General features: G+C 36.1%; 1 protein-coding gene across 2 annotated transcripts; it reads right to left on the minus strand.

Annotated features, from left to right (window-relative positions):
* Positions 1-1,565: 1,565 nt before the first annotated feature.
* Positions 1,566-18,119, minus strand: tnfrsf11a (tumor necrosis factor receptor superfamily, member 11a, NFKB activator). 2 transcript variants are annotated; one of them, XM_081352143.1, is made up of 10 exons: positions 17,793-18,119; positions 11,666-11,738; positions 11,245-11,367; positions 11,012-11,158; positions 9,050-9,134; positions 8,549-8,625; positions 7,215-7,319; positions 7,073-7,122; positions 6,289-6,997; positions 1,566-2,689 (listed from the first exon to the last, which is right to left on the minus strand). In XM_081352143.1, exons 1-10 carry the CDS (start codon positions 17,865-17,867, stop codon positions 2,403-2,405), a joined length of 1,731 nt encoding a protein of 576 aa, XP_081208269.1. In that variant the 5' UTR covers positions 17,868-18,119; the 3' UTR covers positions 1,566-2,402. The 2 variants fall into 2 exon arrangements, with proteins under 2 accessions (XP_081208269.1, XP_081208270.1); XM_081352144.1 differs by having other exon boundaries at positions 1,716-2,684; positions 17,793-18,116.

Genomic DNA, 18,119 nt, shown 5'->3' on the forward strand with positions numbered 1-18,119 from the left:
CTAGTGGATCCATTTCGACAAATCCGCTTATTACAATAGCTTTCCACTAGATGGCAGGACAATTCAACATTCAACATTCACTTTTAGTCACGAGCAGTGTTGGGCAAGTTACTTAAAAAAAGTAATTAGTTATAGTTACTAGTTACTTCTCACAAAAAGTAACTGCGTTAGTAACTGAATTACATCATTACAAAAGTAACTAATTACCGGGTAAAGTAACTATTGCGTTACTTTAAAAAAAAAAAAAAAAGTGTAAATATAAGAAATTTCTTGGATACCCCAATATGAAATGTTAAATGAATTAAATAGACACTAAATAGAACATGCTTCTTAAGAAATGTACCAAAAATAAATAAATTGTCATAGAAAATAGCCTTCTTACACATACACTAGTGCATATCATTAAAATGATAAAACTCACACACCTTTACAACTGGTAGACTGTATTGCCTACTTGAAGTATTTTCTTCCTCACAATATTAAGTTTAACAAAAAGTGCTCTCAATATAATACTGAACAATGTACCAACATAAATAATAATAATAAAATATAATCTTTTGGGGCTTTATTTTTATAACCTACAGAGAACGTCATCATCAGAGGTTAGCCAAATTCTAGTCGTGTTAACAACCGGTCAAACAAATAGCCATGTTTGAACGTTCCCTGCAGGTTATTTTGGAGTTTATGTTAGGCTATATAAACTAATTAAAACATTGCATATGATACCAATATGCTACAGAGATTATTCTAATGCTGAAATGTGTAATTTATTTATAAAGTAAAGTATTCAAGTATTTATGCTCGTTGTTCGGACACATTCGGTCTCTGTCGCGCACTGTCGAGCGCGTTCTCGGACACACTCGGTCTCTCTCGCGCACTGTCGAGCGCTTTCTCGGGCACACTCGGTCTCTCTCGCGCACTGTCGAGCGCTTTCTCGGGCACACTCGGTCTCTCTCGCGCACTGTCGAGCGCTTTCTCAGACACACTCGGTCTCTCTCGCGCACTGTCGAGCGCTTTCTCGGACACACTCGGTCTCTCTCGCGCACTGTCGAGCGCTTTCTCGGATAACGGTCTCTCTCTCGCACTGTCGAGCACGTGGACACACTCAGTCTCTCTCGCGCACTGTCGAGCGCGCTGGCTTAGAGAGAGCCTACTCGGATGAAAACCGCTTCAGTGAGCTCAATTATAGTAACGCCGCATTTTTATTGACAGTAACGGCAACGGCGTTGTAACGGAGGAAACAGTAATTAGTTTGATTACTCGTTACTGACAAAAATAACGCCGTTAGTAACGCCGTTTATTTATAACGCCGTTATTCCCATCACTGGTCACGAGTCACCAAATGTGCCTGAAGGCTCCTTGAGCAGAACCACATTAAAAACCAGTCACAAGTTCCTGTTTTGGCAGACAGAACTCAACAACAATTTTCATTGTTTGTGTCTGTTGCCATCCCAGACTTGTGATTATCCCAATCACAGCTGAACATCCAGCAGCTTTTGGTGGAATTCTCACCTCATGTGGCTAAACACTGTACTTGTGTTTGCATTGAGCTCGCGACAGCTGGTAACGATTCACAGCTATTTATATGCATTATGTCAACATTGGTTTTGCTCAAATACAGAGGTTTTACCGCACATGTGGTTAGTGATGCACAAGCAATAAACACAGCATATCACAAAACCAAATAGCTTTCTCATACCATCACACTCATTTAAGGGAAATAAATTGTTTCATACAAACAAGCTTTATTTACAGTAAAGGGTGGAGAAAATCACCATTCGTGTATCAGAACATTGATTTTTCAATCACTATATACATTATGTTTGTGAATAATGTCCGTGATAACATGTTCTGCTCCAGTTAGACTGACTTGTCGGGTTTGCGGCACAAAAAAGGCACGATAAATAACAAAAAAAATGATTAACAAATAGTTTTTAAAAAATATAAACACCACAAATCAACATCCCCATTTGTAATTTCCATGTTATTAATAGTCTGAGATTTAACAACACCATAAAACGGTTCTTGCCATGAGGTACGGGACGATAGCTCGATTTCAGAGAAGGCCAAGAGAAAGGGACAACGAAAAACATCAAGCTTTTGTTGTAATGGCTACGTTTGTGCTTTATCATTGTCTTTGGCCTGAGTTTTGCTTCAAACCACTCTTTATTCTGAAATCAATGTTCTGGACTTTTGCTGTCATCAGATTAATAGCATCCGCACCATAGAAATCCTCTCAAAGCTGACAACAAGTAGGCTACCTAATTTATACTATATAAATACATAGGTCAACAAATGCACAGCATTTTTTTCATGAAATAGCACTCATACGGAGAACATTAATCAATAATAATCATTTAAAAAAAAAAGTCCATTCCTGTCCAGTAGGAAATGTTTGCCTTTTATTTCTGCCAGGACCAGTCGTTGGTCATTTCCTGCACGGGCAGGTGTTTATCCACGTGTCCGGTTGTGCTCTTGGCCTGCGGTGTTGTGCTCGTGTTAGATTTGGGCTCACTTGGAAAGCTGTCCTCATTTGATTGTTCCTGAACCGGGCAGCTGAAGGGTTCGTCTGTCCCCCCGCTGCTGCCCAGTGATGTCTGACTGACGTAGACCACGATGACCTCACCGCTGAAGTTCATCACCTGCCCGCTGGAGATAAAAGTAGTGTTGTTGTTTCCTGTCACCTGACCTGACAAAAATAGACAACGCATCAGAACTGGTGTTAGCGGAAGGTGGCAGAAATAGTATGCAATATTTCCATGAACTAAATATTCATTCCTTTCCTGGAGACAAATTAACGTTATTTTAGCACCACTGCACTGATATAGGCTACTTTGTTCATATTTATTTAATATTTAAACATTTTATTTCAGCTAATTTCTCATTTTCATACATCATGTATATATATTAGTGCTGTCAAATTGATTAATTGCGATTAATCGCATCTAACATAAAAGTTTTTGTTTATATAATATATGTGCGTAATCTGATATATGTGTGTGTGTGTGTGTTTGTGTGTGTGTGTGTGTGTGTGTGTGTCTGTCTGTGTGTATAAATATACATATACACATACACATAAATATATCTAACCTTTGATAGGTTACTTTTTGCAACCTCCTTTTTCCAAGATAACAGCTCTGAGTCTTCTCCTATAATGCCTGATGAGTTTGGAGAACACGTGACAGGAGATCAGAGACCATTCCTCCATACAGAATCTGTTGCTGTCACAAAAAGTATTTGCTGCCAAAAAGCTCTTTTTTTTGTTTCATCTGTCCAGATCATCAGGTCAGATGAAACAAAAAAATTGCTTTTTTGGCAGAAAATACTTAATATGGGTTTGGTTCACACAGGGATAAAAAAGTACCCCAATGTGTAAAATGAAATACTCTGCTGTATCTTTAATCCTGTGGGCCTAATGTTCCGCCAGATGTCCTGGACATCTTGTTCAGATACATGGCATCATGGATTCGATCAAATACCAACAGATAAAAAATCAAAACCTGGCAACGTCTGCTACGAATCTTATAACGGCCATGTTTGGATCTTCAACAGGACAGTGATCCAAAAACAAACATCAAAATTAAAAACAAAAATGGGTCACTGAGCACAAAACCAAGCATCTACAATGGCCATCCCAGACCCCAGACCTGAACCCTATAGAAAATGAGTCGGCTGAACTGAAGAGAAGAAGCGCCAACATGGAAATCTGAAGGATCTGGAGAGATTCTGTATGGAGGAATGGTCTCTGATCTCCTGTCAGGTGTTCTCCAAACTCATCAGGCATTATAGGAGAAGACTCAGAGCTGTTATCTTGGAAAAAGTAGGTTGCAAAAAGTATTTAATAAAAGGGGGCAAATAATTGTTCCCAATGTGTTTTGGAAAAAAACATTTATTTCATAATGTGATTTTTATTTTACTTCAATAAAAGGTTAGATTTTTTTTTTTTTTTTGAAAATATCAAAACGATAAATAATGCAGATTTATTTTTCACAGCCATCTTTGATCATACATATACATATATATATATATATATATATATATATATACATTTAAATATATATTTAAATGTTATATATATACACACATATATTATATAAACAAAACTTACAAATATATTTACAAACTTTTATGTTACAGTAGTTAACACTATTAACCCTGATTATTAACACTCCTGGAAGTTGAAAATTTTCAAGGCTAAACATTTTGCATATTAATGTAACCTATTTAGTCATACAAGGAAACGGCTTTGTAGTCTTGCTGATGTCTTGCGTGTGAATACACTGCACTACTGCTTTAGATGTTTAGTGGTCTCCATAAATAGTCTACATTACAAACTGGAAGCTAATAATGCCACATAAGCACTGACATGGCAAAAAAAGCTGTTTTTGTGTCAATCCCTTTAGAGCAACGAAACAGCTTCCTTCCACTTAAAACTTCAACATGGGCAGATTACATGGTTCCTTTTTTTTTCTCTCCGAATATACACACAGACTATCAGTGACTCACATTTCACACATCTTTTAGTCATTTAGCCGCTATTCCATAATGGACCGTACTCCCACTCTTTGCTGTGGCTGCCTGCCATATTTTCACAAACACGACTTACTGGAATGCACATGACCTGAATGTGCTTGTTCTAATTATTAATACAAGATGTAATGCTTTATTCTATAGTGTTCAGGTTACTGTGTATTTACATAAGAAACAACTGAATAATACTAATGAGCTACACGTTTATACACTGTGTAATTCCTTTGCAGAGATGTAATTAATAACAATAGGATGGAATACGAGTAAAACAGACACTTTGAAATAACGTTACTGAAATGGAAACATTTATGTTGCTAATACTTTTGATTTTAAATAATAAATAATATAAAATTTAATTTAAAATTATTATTTTTTGGGGGGGGGTATACTTATGTTCACCAAGGCTGCAACTTTTTAAAATAAAAAAATACAATAAAAACAGTAATACTGTGAAATATTATCACAATTTAAAATAACTTCAAATAATTTTAAAATGTGATTTATTCCTGTGATGGCAATGTACTCATTCTTCAGTGTCACATGATCCTTCAGTAATCATTTTAATATCCTGATTTGGTGCTCACTGCTCAATAAACATTTCTTATTATAATCAATGTTGAAAACAGTTGTGCTGCTTAATATTTTATTGTGAAAACCGTTATGCATTTTATCAGGATTCTGTGATGAATAGAAAGTAAAAAAAAAAACAGCATTTTTGTAAACAGAAATCTTTTTCTGAAAACATTTTATTGTCTTTACAGTCACTTTTGATCAATTTCTCTCTCTCTCTCTCTCTCTCTCTCTCTCTCTTTCTCTCTCTCTCTCTCTCTTTCTCTCTCTCTCTCTCTCTATATATATATATATATATATATTCATTCATTCATATTTATTACGTAGATTTTTTTACTATTATTTATACAAATAATTGTTTTATATACAATTATATAATATTATTTAAATATAAATTTATTAGTAGTAGTTAAATTTATTAGTAAAGAAACATAAACATATAATAACGGCTGTTTTCTAGCACTTTTAATGGTTTTACATATGTGACCCTGGATGTTATGTTGCACGGGTATATTTGTGGCAATAGCCAACAAAACATTGTATGGGTCAAAATTATAGATTTTTCTTTTATGCCAAAAATCATTAGGATATTGAGTAAAGATCATGTTCCATGAAGATATTTTGTAAATTTCCCACCTTAAATATATAAAACATGTATTTTTGTGAATGGATGCAGCACTATCGCCAATAGAAATGGACAACTTTAAAGGCGATTTTCTCAATATTTCGATTTGTCTATACCCTCAGATTCCAGATTTTCAAATAGTTGTATCTCGGCCAAATATTGTCCTATCCTAATAAACCATACATCAATGTTTCAGATGATGAATAAATCTCAATTTAAAAAAAAATACCCATAAGACTGGTTTTGTGGTCCAGGGTCACATATGGATCTAGAAATGCCCATAAATAGTGAGTAATTCAATGCAAAACATCAGCTGATCCAGTTTGTTAGCTCGGCCATCTGTTTCCAAGAGGTCACGTCTTTGATCGTTTCCAATCTTTCATCATATCATACTGTTTTTGCCCATTTGGAATAGAATCGCACGGCATTGCTTGTAAATCTGGCGTAAGCGTGCCAAATGAGTTCAACAGAATCCTGTGACTAGCAACAGTTTTGAATACCTGAGATGCACAGACAACTTCTCATTTATTTCGTCACGATTTTTGCGTGTGTTAATGTCTTACCGGATGTGAGGCCGGCATCCGAGCACTGGTTCTGGTACTCCGCGTCAGGGTCCGACAGTTTGCGGTCATCGCTGTGGATCAGTGAAAGGCCCTGGTCATTAGCGCTGACAGACGGCAAAGGGGGAACGGTGGTGGAGTCTATGCTGCAGCAACAAGGTTCGTTCTGTCTATACAGCCCCTCGACCAAACCTCGGTCCCCGTTGACGCCTCTCATCTCCGACATGGCTTCCTTGCCAGCAGGGCTGCTGTAGTCCAGGTAGAGTTCCTGCGAGCGCTGCAGATCCACGTAATCGCATGCGGGCGGGCCGTCCAGCGAGCAGCTCTCACACAGCAGAGGCTCTTTCAGGCCGATAACCTGCACGTTTCCCGTGGCGTCCCCTGTCCTGCAGGAGCTGCACGACGCCAGGCCCGTGGCGACCAGCTGACTGCAGTCCTCGTTCTCTCCCACCTCTATGGGCTCCTTCATGGAAAGCACACAGCTGCAGGAGCTTCCTGACAGAGGGGATGACGGCCCGCATCCGGAGTCCACGCTGGAGCTCCCCGACGAGGTTTCGGCTCGGTCCTGGTCTTGGTCCGTGCAATCTGACATTTCTGGGATGGTTAATGTGGTGCTGGGACATATGATCAGGGACTCCGGAGGGGTTCTTTCTTGGCAGATTAAAGGGTGGGTTTGTAGACCGTTTCTGAAGTGATATGAAGTCACAGTTTCCTACAAGAAAGCAGGGTTGGTAAGTCTTTATGCATCGCTAGGTTTTGAAACAAGTTTTCAGATATTATTATTTACCTGTCGATTCCTACTTCCTTTTAGGTTTTGGACGCAGGTGCGTAGATTTACTGTGGAGTCAGAGAATAAGCTTTAATTAACAAGATAGACAGGAATCTACCACAAATTGTAGCAAACAAACATGATCCTGAACAACATTTACCTGAGAGGAAGTTCAGCTTATCTTTGCAGCAAAACAAGAAGAGAACGACCAGAGATACCACGATGATGACTGAGAGGATGGCCACAAGCACCCAGGGTGTCATACCTGAGGAAGTTTAGGTTTATTCGTTACACCGGTCTGTGAAGGTTCTCAGTTATTCAGGTCATCATAGAGGGTTTAGTAAAGTTTGTCTCTGTTGCTCAATCACATTTATTGCTCTTGGATGAGAGGCGAAACTGCTTGAGCAACAAAGAAACACATCCAGACTAATCCTACCAGACATTACAGATACCAGCCAACACATAAAATATGGGTTCCTAGTCATTTTTAGCTATTTTTTTAACCAATTTTACATTGACTTTTATAGTAATTTAACATTGCCAGATAAAAAAAAATATATATATATATATATGTATATATATATATATATATATATATATATAGTAGGGCTGTCAAAAGATTAATCGCGATTAATCGCATCCAAAATAAAAGTTTGAGTTTAAATAATATATGTGTGTGTACTGTGTATAATTTAATTTGTATATATAAATACACACACATGCTTGTATATATTTAAGAAAAATGTGTAATTTATATATAAAAAAATTATATTTATATATAATATAAATTATATATAAATATATACAGTATATGTATGCAAATATTTCTTAAATATATACATGCATGTGTGTGTATTTATATATACAAAATAATTATACACAGTACACACACATATATTATGTAAACACAAACTTTTATTTTGGATGCGATTAATCTTTTGACAGCCCTAATATATATATATATATATATATATATATATATATATATATATATATATATATATATATATATATATATATATATATATATATGTATATGTATATGTATGTATATATATATGTATATGTATATATATATGTATATATATATGTATGTATATATGTATGTATGTGTATATATATATATATATGTATATGTATATATGTGTGTATATATGTATATATGTATATATATATATATATGTATATATACTATATCTGTTATATATATATATATTTTTTTTTTTTTTGTAGGGGTCAGTAAGAATCCTTAAATAAATTTTTATCAGTACTTTCAATAATTTGGTGCATTGATTTCCAAAAGATGTGGCATAATTTCACATTATTGCTGTTTTTGCTGTATTTTTTTATCAAATAATTGCAGCTCTGGTGAGTACAGTATAAAAGAATTCTTTCAAAAATATTACAAAATATTCTTACCAACCCCAAACGTTTTGAATGGTAGTGTATAATCGTTAACTATGAGGCCGAAAATAAAGATTTGATATAACCTACCAGGAGAATGGAGTCCACACACTACATCTGTCTCAGTGCTTCCTGGCTGTTTTTCGGTCTTGCCAATGGCTTTACAACTGGAAGAGAATTAGACATATCAATACAAGACAGCCCAATAGCCTGGCCACTTCTGGTTTGATCCGTCTCAATTTTCTCCTCTAAGAGCAACCACAAATGAAAGAAAGAAAAGGGGCTCTTTCTAGGGGAAGTGGTGGAGGAATTAATCATAATACCAGAGTGCGGTAAGACTGCGGGGGCTTTAAAAAATGACAGAGCACGCCTGAGACCTTCCCCAGACAAACAACGCCTGTGAGAATGAGAGCTGTGACTTTGCAAATGAGCCCTGTTAAAGCATAGATCTGCATGTGTGACGCAGAGGACAGGCATCTTTGTGGCACACACTCCCAACTGTTGTTAAACCTATTGAGCTGTTATTGTATTTATTTTTTTTAATAAGAGCTGTTATTGACTTTTTAAGCTTAGATAGAGAGGCATACTCACTCTGTCCATTTCTTGCAGGATTCTATTGATTTAGAATCTGAGAAAAATCCAGGTAGGCAAGTCACACAGGAAGCTCTGCCAGTCTCTAAAATGAAGAGAGAGTGATAAAGGATTATAGATAGAGAGACAGACTTACACTCAGACAAATTAGCACACTTAAAAGCATATTCTTATTTATCATATCTAGATAATAGTTTTTTTATTCACTTTGGTACTATTTTCACAAGGTGAAACTCTTAGTACTAATATCGCAACAGATCATCAAAAGTGTACTTTTTTAAAACATTTCAGCATGTTTTCAATTGTTAGTACAATACACAAAATCAGAAATATTCTTTTCACAACACAAAATAAGTGTTTCATCTATATAAATAATTCATTCAACTGCCTTTCATAAAGCTCTTACTATCAAACTTTTGATTTGCATCTCTTCTCATTCAGTTCAATCAAAAAAAAAAGAAAAAAAAAGAGAAATTTGCAATTTGTGAACATAAATCAGGATAGTGTTCAAGGGAGAGGAAACTGTGTAACATCAGATTGATCAGAGATGCATCAAGGGAGCCAGATGGCATCAAATACAGCATTTAACATTACAGTATGTATGCCATGTGATACTGTAAACAGATTACCATGATAGAGATTGCCACATTACTGTAACTTACCCCTATAAATGTCAACTACAGTATACATTCAGTCATATGGGAGAGTGAGAGCATTTACTGTACTGCCAGCAAACTCAGTTCTAGCACAATGGCAGTTTCATAACTTCATCACACACACTAGATAGATACTATTACAAACATTATGGATTCAGTTACATAAGTTAGGTCATGTAAGTGTATTTTCTAATGTGGCATCTGTAGCCTATATTACTGTAATTATTTCACCAACAAGGGTGATTTGAAACATGTATCTTGCATTGTCTGCTGTTGAATGAACTGATTGTTAAAAGTATTCAATTTAAAGAACATCATACTGTTGTGTTTCGGTGATTAAACCAAATGTTCTCATTACATATTACAATAATGAACTGAAATGTGTATAACTGTAATGAAAGCATGGGATTGGGTTTTGAAAGAATTACTGGCTGTGTTACAAGTGTGATCAGTTTATGTTTTTGTACAAAGATTTTTTGAAAATGTACACCTAACTTGTGAAAATAGTACCAAAGCGAGAAAAAAAACTCTAACTTTATTTCCTTTTTATTTTTCATACTCATTTTCTTCTCATTTGTATTTCTGTTTTTAGCATCTTATTTACTTCCTGTTGTATAATGTCTATTGCGTTGTCCTGTTCAATTTATTATATAAGTAGTGAAAATAATGTAAATGCCAATCAAGCCTGGATGGACGGACGGACAGACGGATAGGTAAATAGACAGATGGATGGATGGATAGATAGATAGATAGATAGATAGATAGATAGATAGATAGATAGATAGATAGATAGATAGATAGATAGATAGATAGATAGATAGATAGATAGATAGATAGATAGATAGATAGATAGATAGATAGATAGATAGATAGATAGATAGATAGATAGATAGATAGATAGATAGATAAAGCCTATAATCTACAAAGTGTAAATGTCAAGATACTAATGATAAAATGTAAACTACAGTGTGTCCACATTCATTTCTGAGAACTGTATTATGATGTTCCTTTCGATTTGGCACTAAACCTCGTGCTCCACACCACAGAGCTGGAACAGCCACTGATTTACTGCACTCTCAATTACGGGTACACTTCATCTATCTATAAGCCACATGATTAATGTCTCCCACATTAAACTTCGAAATGAACTTACTAAAGGGATAGTTCACCCTAAAATGAAAATTCTGTCATCATTTTCACACCTTTGTGAACTATCCCTTCATGATTTACCAGAGTAAGAATCTTTCTCATTTGCCCGTAAACATGTTCCTGGTGAACTTTGTGTAGAGTGACCACAAGCTCTTACCACCCATCACGACTCCTTCTCCCGCAGGACATTTTTGAATGGCCTCACAGTACTCGCAGTTGATCAGAGAGCAGTGGAAGCCCTGCTTGCACCGACACGGTTCCGCCGCGGTGGGGTTGTGTGGAAGGGTACGGTTAAATCCTTTCCCTGCAGAGGAAGATTGATGGCGGGTGTTAAGAAATAATGCAAAGTCAAACCATACTCTTTCTTTACATGCATTATGCGACACTGACCCTCATCGCAGAACTTCTGACGAATACACTTAGTGTCACTGTTCCAGTCCGGCTGGTACTCATCACGGGCACAATCACGGCACATTGTCGGACTCCCGTCGCAATGGGAAACAATGTATTTTCCTGCATTCAAAGGAACATCTTACTGAACTAAAGATGTAAAATAGGTTTGCAAAAGGTCAGTTAATTCATATATTCTATATTTTTTGGTAGAAGGAAGTAATGGTATGTTATAGTTCTTTTGGGTGTGTGAAGGCCTCTTCCTCTTTCCCTCATCCTTCTGCTTTTTCAAATGGGAAAAACCAGCAAATTTTGACCTGATCTTGTTTTTCCCAGACATCAGCTTCACTCACACCATGAAATGAATGAACGGATGGGTTGTTCTTCATAGTATAATTAACTAGTCTGTATTACTGCTCACCTGGTTCACATTTTTGGCAGCATCCCCCATTGTGCTCGTACTCGTTCTGTTGGCAGCTTATGGCCAGTCCTGCCTGAAATGAAATGTTTAACAATAGTTAAACGAACACGTTGGCTCTTGTATGATAAAATGCTTGTGATGTTCCTCATTTGTAAGTCACTTTGCATAAAAGCATTTGCAGATGAAGTCACATCAACAGCAACAAAGATGACTACAGCTAATATCATAGTAAGATATGGTAATACGATAAGGTCACCCATGGGAGGTTTTATAATATTTTTTATTTACTATGAGAGAGAGGTAATCAAAATACAAGTAAATTGTGTCAAAAGATCAGATCTGGTGTTAAAATATTAAAGGGTTAGTTCACCCAAAAATTAAAATTATGTCATTAATGACTAACCCTCATGTCGTTACCAAGGCCGTAAGACCTCCGTTCATCTTCGGAACACAGTTTAAGATATTTTAGATTTAGTCCGAGAGCTTTCTGTTCCTCCATTGAAAGTCAATGGACGGCATACTGTCCATGTCCAGAAAGGCAATACAGACATCATCAAAGTAGTCCATGTTACATCAGTGGCTCGATCTTAAGTTTATCAAGCGGCGAGAATACTTTTTGTGCGCAAAAAGTAAACAAAAATAACGACTTTAATCCACTATTCATTTCCTTCTCTCTAGGCCTCGAGTGAGCTCACGTAGTGTTTTTGCGTAGCGCGTCTGTGTTGTACGTCACACGTAGGCTCACTATTGGCCGACGCTGGTCATGTGTGATGCGTGTGACGTACAAAACAGACGCGCTACGCAAAAACACTACGTGAACTCACTCGAGGCCTAGAGAGAAGGAAATGAATAGTGGAATAAAGTCGTTATTTTTGTTTACTTTTTGCGCACAAAAAGTATTCTCGCCGCTTGATAAACTTAAGATCAAGCCACTGATGTCACATGGACTACTTTGATGATGTCTGTATTGCCTTTCTGGACATGGACAGTATGCCGTCCATTGACTTTCAATGGAGGAACAGAAAGCTCTCGGACTAAATCTAAAATATCTAAATTTGTGTTCCGAAGATGAACGGAGGTCTTACGGGCTTGGAACGACATGAGGGTGAGTCATTAATGACATAATTTTCATTTTTGGGTGAACTAACCCTTTAATAATGCAGTAATCAAAATCTGTCTGTTTTATATAACATTTACACTACCTGTCAAAAGAAATGAATTACACTACTTTTTTATAAATAAATTAACACTTCCGCATATGAGATGTCTTTCAAATACATGAAATATTCTTTCCAACCCCAAACTTAAAATCTATATTTTAAGAATGGTAGTGTATTTTCGTTGCTGATATTTTCTTTCCATTCCAATATAAAACAAACAGCAATCTTCAATTTTCCGAGTTAGGTTTATAATAGCTTTTAAAGTCCAACTGAAATCAAAATTGACCCTATTTACTTTGTTAGCGCATATTAGGCTACTAGTCTTGTGGTGAAAAATTAATCCGTGGAAGTTAATACACAGAAAAAAATTGTTTGCCATCGTAATCTTTAATCAAAGTCTGAAAAGTTACTTCCGGTCTGGAATGGCGTTCCTTCTCTGATGATGTAGGTTTGACGGCTTGGGTCGGGAAACGCTTAACCACTCCCCTCAAACCGTTAGTCTGTTATGAGCAGAGATGGAGAGGAGGAGCACTAGAGTAAAACCCTGCCCTCTGTTCAATATTCCGTTTCACTGGGAAATACGTCACAACACCGGAGAAAAGTTGTTTGCAACTTCCGGTTCACGCGGACTTTAACCAAAGGGTCCAGACCATAGATATCTATGGTCCAGACTTTAAGTCAACATAAAGTAATTTCCCACTAATTTTGAACAGTCCATTTATTATTGTACTATTGTGAAATGGGCTTTCTTGAAAAAAAAATATATAATTGATGCAATGGCATTCAGGCATTTTGTCTTGTGTCTTAAGCATTCAAATACTTTTTTAGGGTCACTGTATCTCTAGTCCATTGGGTGATTTACACAGTAACTCAAAAACTACACAAAGTTTGGCATGTTGAAATCTAAATGTTGGCTCTCGGAATGAGAATCTTCAAGGCATAATCATCATTTGAGTGGTAAAAGCATCAGGGAATGAAAGAGAGTGGGGGAGTGTGTGTATGTGTATGTGTGGAGGGTGTATTGCCCAATTCGGAGCAAGAAAAAAACAAGAAGAAAAGCACAAAAAAAAAAAAAAAAAAAACACCCACATCCCTCCAGATACCACAATGGCATTCCACGGTTTAACAGCAGGGCAGAATTAAATGCAATCCTTTAATTCAGCGTAAATCTGAGAAAAAACGTCTGTAACTCATATAAAAGACAATAAAAATGAAAATAGTGCCAAGCTCAGCATACTGGGCTCTCTGCGAAGGTGGAAAGGACTTGGCTGAGGTACTAAGTGTTTCTCAGGTAGAAATAATGCTCAAATTCAACTTTTTTGCACAGCACCTTAAAAAAAAGCTTTCAAATCAGCACCACTGGCAAAGCCTTAGTCTTCTGTATTCTAGCCAACATATTCAATATAGATTTTAAAATGCAGGAAGAGAAATCATTTTTGTTGGGGACTATAGAAGATGATTTATGAAATATGAATGCTCTCTTTATCTCTCTAAAACAAGGAAAAAAACAGAAGCACAAATTTTCCTATGTGACCAGGATCAATGGATTTATCCATCATCAGAAAAATCCATGGATATCATGGAAATTCATGGGGAAATAATCCTTATCAGATTTGTTGATGACAACAAGCTTTGTCAAAACAAGTGACTAGTGCAGTTCACTATTCAACAAAAAATCAGGAAGGAAAACACAAATTTATTCAAATGATGAAACTTGTCTTTTTATGAAACTCAATGATATACTCTAATGAAAATCATGAAATGAAACGTGTACTTGAAAATAATCTCCTTTTCGTTTTTGTTAAGACGTTGATCATAGTTAAAGATGTTATTCTGAGGGTTTTTCTACCACTGCTGAAAAACCTAAAGGCTTTTTGATGGATGCATGTGAAAAAACACAGGAAACCAAAGGAATGTTTACAGTTCATTTCTGAAACTACATTTGAATGTAAGGCTATACTCAGGCAACACAACATATTTTCATTGACTAAATATATAAGATCATGGTCAGTGACGCCCTGAAAAATTACATGTTAGAAAATATACACCGGACATTGAGAAATCTTTTCTCGCAAGGTCTCACCGTTTTGAGCTGCATATGGCAAAAGCAATATGGAGTTCTAATGATTCAGTTGCTTTCCTTTGCATTCATTCTGTTTATGAATGCAAAGGAAAAGGTAACAATGAGGTAACAAACATAAAGCTATACTAAAGTCAAATCAAATAAAATCAAAAAAAAAAAAAAAACTTAATCTGAAGAAAATTATTCTCCCTATGGAAGGCTGAAAGAGGAAGCACCATTTCCAGAATTAAGTTTCCAGATACTGACATTTTCTTTCATAACTCTACAACCTGGCAAACACAAGTTCAGGCCTGCGTGTGATGCAACAGAAAACATGTTAAAACTTTTGACCCGACAGGACATTAGACAACTAAGAAAGACAATTGAATAAATGAATGAATGAATGAATGAATGAATGAATGAATGGGCTTTGACAAAATAATACGTATCTGTAAAAATTAACTCATTTCACAAACCAGAATACAGAAATATGTTACAAAATTCCTATATTAGGGATTTTCTTAACGTTTACATGGGAAAAACATTTCTCTGTCTGCATCCTGTGGCCTGATTCAATCAAAAAGGTTATATGTAAATGCAGTTTGGAGTTTCACGCAATTCCTGTGAATGTAATGATAGTTTACATTTGATAAGCATCAAATTTACATTTGGCTGAAAAATCCAATGATTCCTTATAAACAAAAACCCCACACACTTCACACTTATGGTTAAGAAGACCATCCAAAACAACGAAAAAAGCAGAATCCCGGGAAAAAATTTACATGGAGTTCCCCTCAAAGTGTGCAACAATTCAGCGAAAAGCACAGAAAAGCTAATATCTGACTGAAATCTGCTCATGACAGGGAAGGAAAGAGTTTGGATGCATCTCAAAACCCAGTGAGCGGATATAGGGTACATTTTTGGGCATCGTGAGCTAATTCGCCATGCAGTCCTAAAAATGTCTAGTCTAGGTATGTCTATTCAGTTTTGAGACACAGACTGCTTAGCGATGGGATATCCCAATATCCCTGTGAAAGATCAAGTTACATACTTAGGAATTGTAATTAATAAAGACCAGAATTAAATTTCGAACTAAATTTCGATCCTCTACTGAAAACCCAAATGAAACTCAATTCTTGGCTGCAGAGAGACTTGTCGATAAGAGGAAGAATTCTACTCTCTAGAATTGTAATGTATGCAGCTCTCTCCTTGGAGGTCCCTGTCAAACTCTCTAATTTAATAAGCAGATGCTCATGGTCCCTAATATACAAACACAACTTTTCCACACACAGATATTACTTATGGAACAACCTAACTGAACCGAACTGACGCAATGATCGGAAATGTATGCTTCTGTAGAGTAACAAAATTTTTTTTATAAAATCAGAGCTCTCTTCCAGTAAGAGATAATGACAATTCCTTATGTAATACCACACTGGAATAATATTGTAGAGAATTTACCGTGGGAAAAAGTATGGTCTTTGTCTCATAAGTAAGTATGCTTACCAATAAAGCCAAAGAAATACACAAATTCACAAATGTTACCCAACCAAAGCCTTTCTTGGGAAATATAAGTCAGACATTGAAGCGAATTGCTGTTTTTGTCACTCTCTTAAGGAAGATGTCATTCGTTTGTTTTGGCACAGAGAAATTTTGGTCAGATTTGTTAATGTTTATCCAATCTTATATTGTAAGTGACTTTTCTTTCTGTTTTAAAGATATTTTCTTTGGTTTGTTTGACTAATCAAAAGAGAAAACAGGACAATATATTACATAATTCATTTGTGTTTCCTTCTAGCTAAATTTCACATACATAAGCAAAAATTTACTGGCTCTAAACCTTTCTATTCTCTATTCAAAGATGATCTAGACAAATACATGGAAACTATCCAAAGCTCTGTTAATCCCAAAGCATTGGAAACTATCTCTATATTCATCCTTTTTGTCCTCAAGGTAAATGCATTGCATTGTTCTTGTTTTTTTTTTGTTTTTTTCGCAACTTATTTGTGTCTGTGTATCTTTTTGTCTTTTTTTCATGTCTATCTGTATTGCTTTAATGCTTTGCAATGTTTAATAAAAATAAATAAATAAATAAAGTGATGGGATTTTCAACTCATTTCAGCGAAACGGTTCTTTTGAACAGTTCATTTAATGAACCGGTTAAAAACGAAACGATTCATTAATTCTTTCATTTGGACTTAACTAGTTTAGTTTGTTGCAGCCATAATCTTAAATTAAGCATAATCACATTAAACAATGTTAAAATATCCTACATCACTTACCAAAAAAAAAAAAAAAAAAAGCTTAAAAAAATAGTTTCGTGTGCGTGTTGATACAACTGTCTGTCAATAAAGTGACACATTTACATTGTGTTTTATTTGTAACATATCCGCCATTTGGCTAGGCCTGTTACTGTTCGCCCCCCAAACATTTTTTTTAGCATAGCCTACTGATCGCCCCATCAGTCAAATCTTCACTCCAAGTGCTCTTACATTACCGAGTCTCGGCTCATTAATTCGAACTAGGCATTTTCGAAAGGCAGAGACTGTTTTGTTCACGGTTCAATGAGCAGCTTTGAGCTGTTAACACAAGGACCGTTAGGACCGATTCAGTCAGATCGAACGAAGCGATTAGACCGGTTCTAAAGATTCACTGCAAAGGTCCGACTCAAAAGAACAAGTCGTTCACGAATCTTACATCGCTAAATGTACACAAACCATTTTCCCAACAAAGTGCTGAAATGAATAGTTGAATAAGGCAATTTGGCATTGTGAGGATGAGGATTTTTCCAGGAAAAAGAGTGAAAAATAATAATTTCCCGGTCATAATAAATTCCCGGTTTAGCCTAATCCCGTGCAATTCAAAAATAAAGTTTGGTTTACAGGAATCATTCGCAAAAGCATACCTGCGTGCATAGAGCAAGGACGAAGTGTGTGATCCATCCTTGAAATATCCAACTAGCTGAAAAATTCACTCTCATTATTCTAAACTTTAAATCAGGACTCTGTAATCTCAGCTTCACTATTGTTGTATTGTCCAGTGAGGATCAGCTGCAGACGTCTGTGCGCTCTGGGATGAAGGGATGAAGCTCCAGACTGCTGTAGTTCATTCCCAGCGAGCATGTCCCATGATGTTCACTCACTCACCCACGCCTCGACTGCTGCTCTCCTTGTGTTTCCACTGCACTCCAGTCATGTGGAAGCTGCTCAGTTTCTTACACGCTCCTCCCAGT

The sequence above is a fragment of the Scardinius erythrophthalmus genome, assembly GCF_964197995.2.
Source record: "Scardinius erythrophthalmus genome assembly, chromosome: 22".
Lineage (NCBI taxonomy): Eukaryota > Metazoa > Chordata > Actinopteri > Cypriniformes > Leuciscidae > Scardinius > Scardinius erythrophthalmus.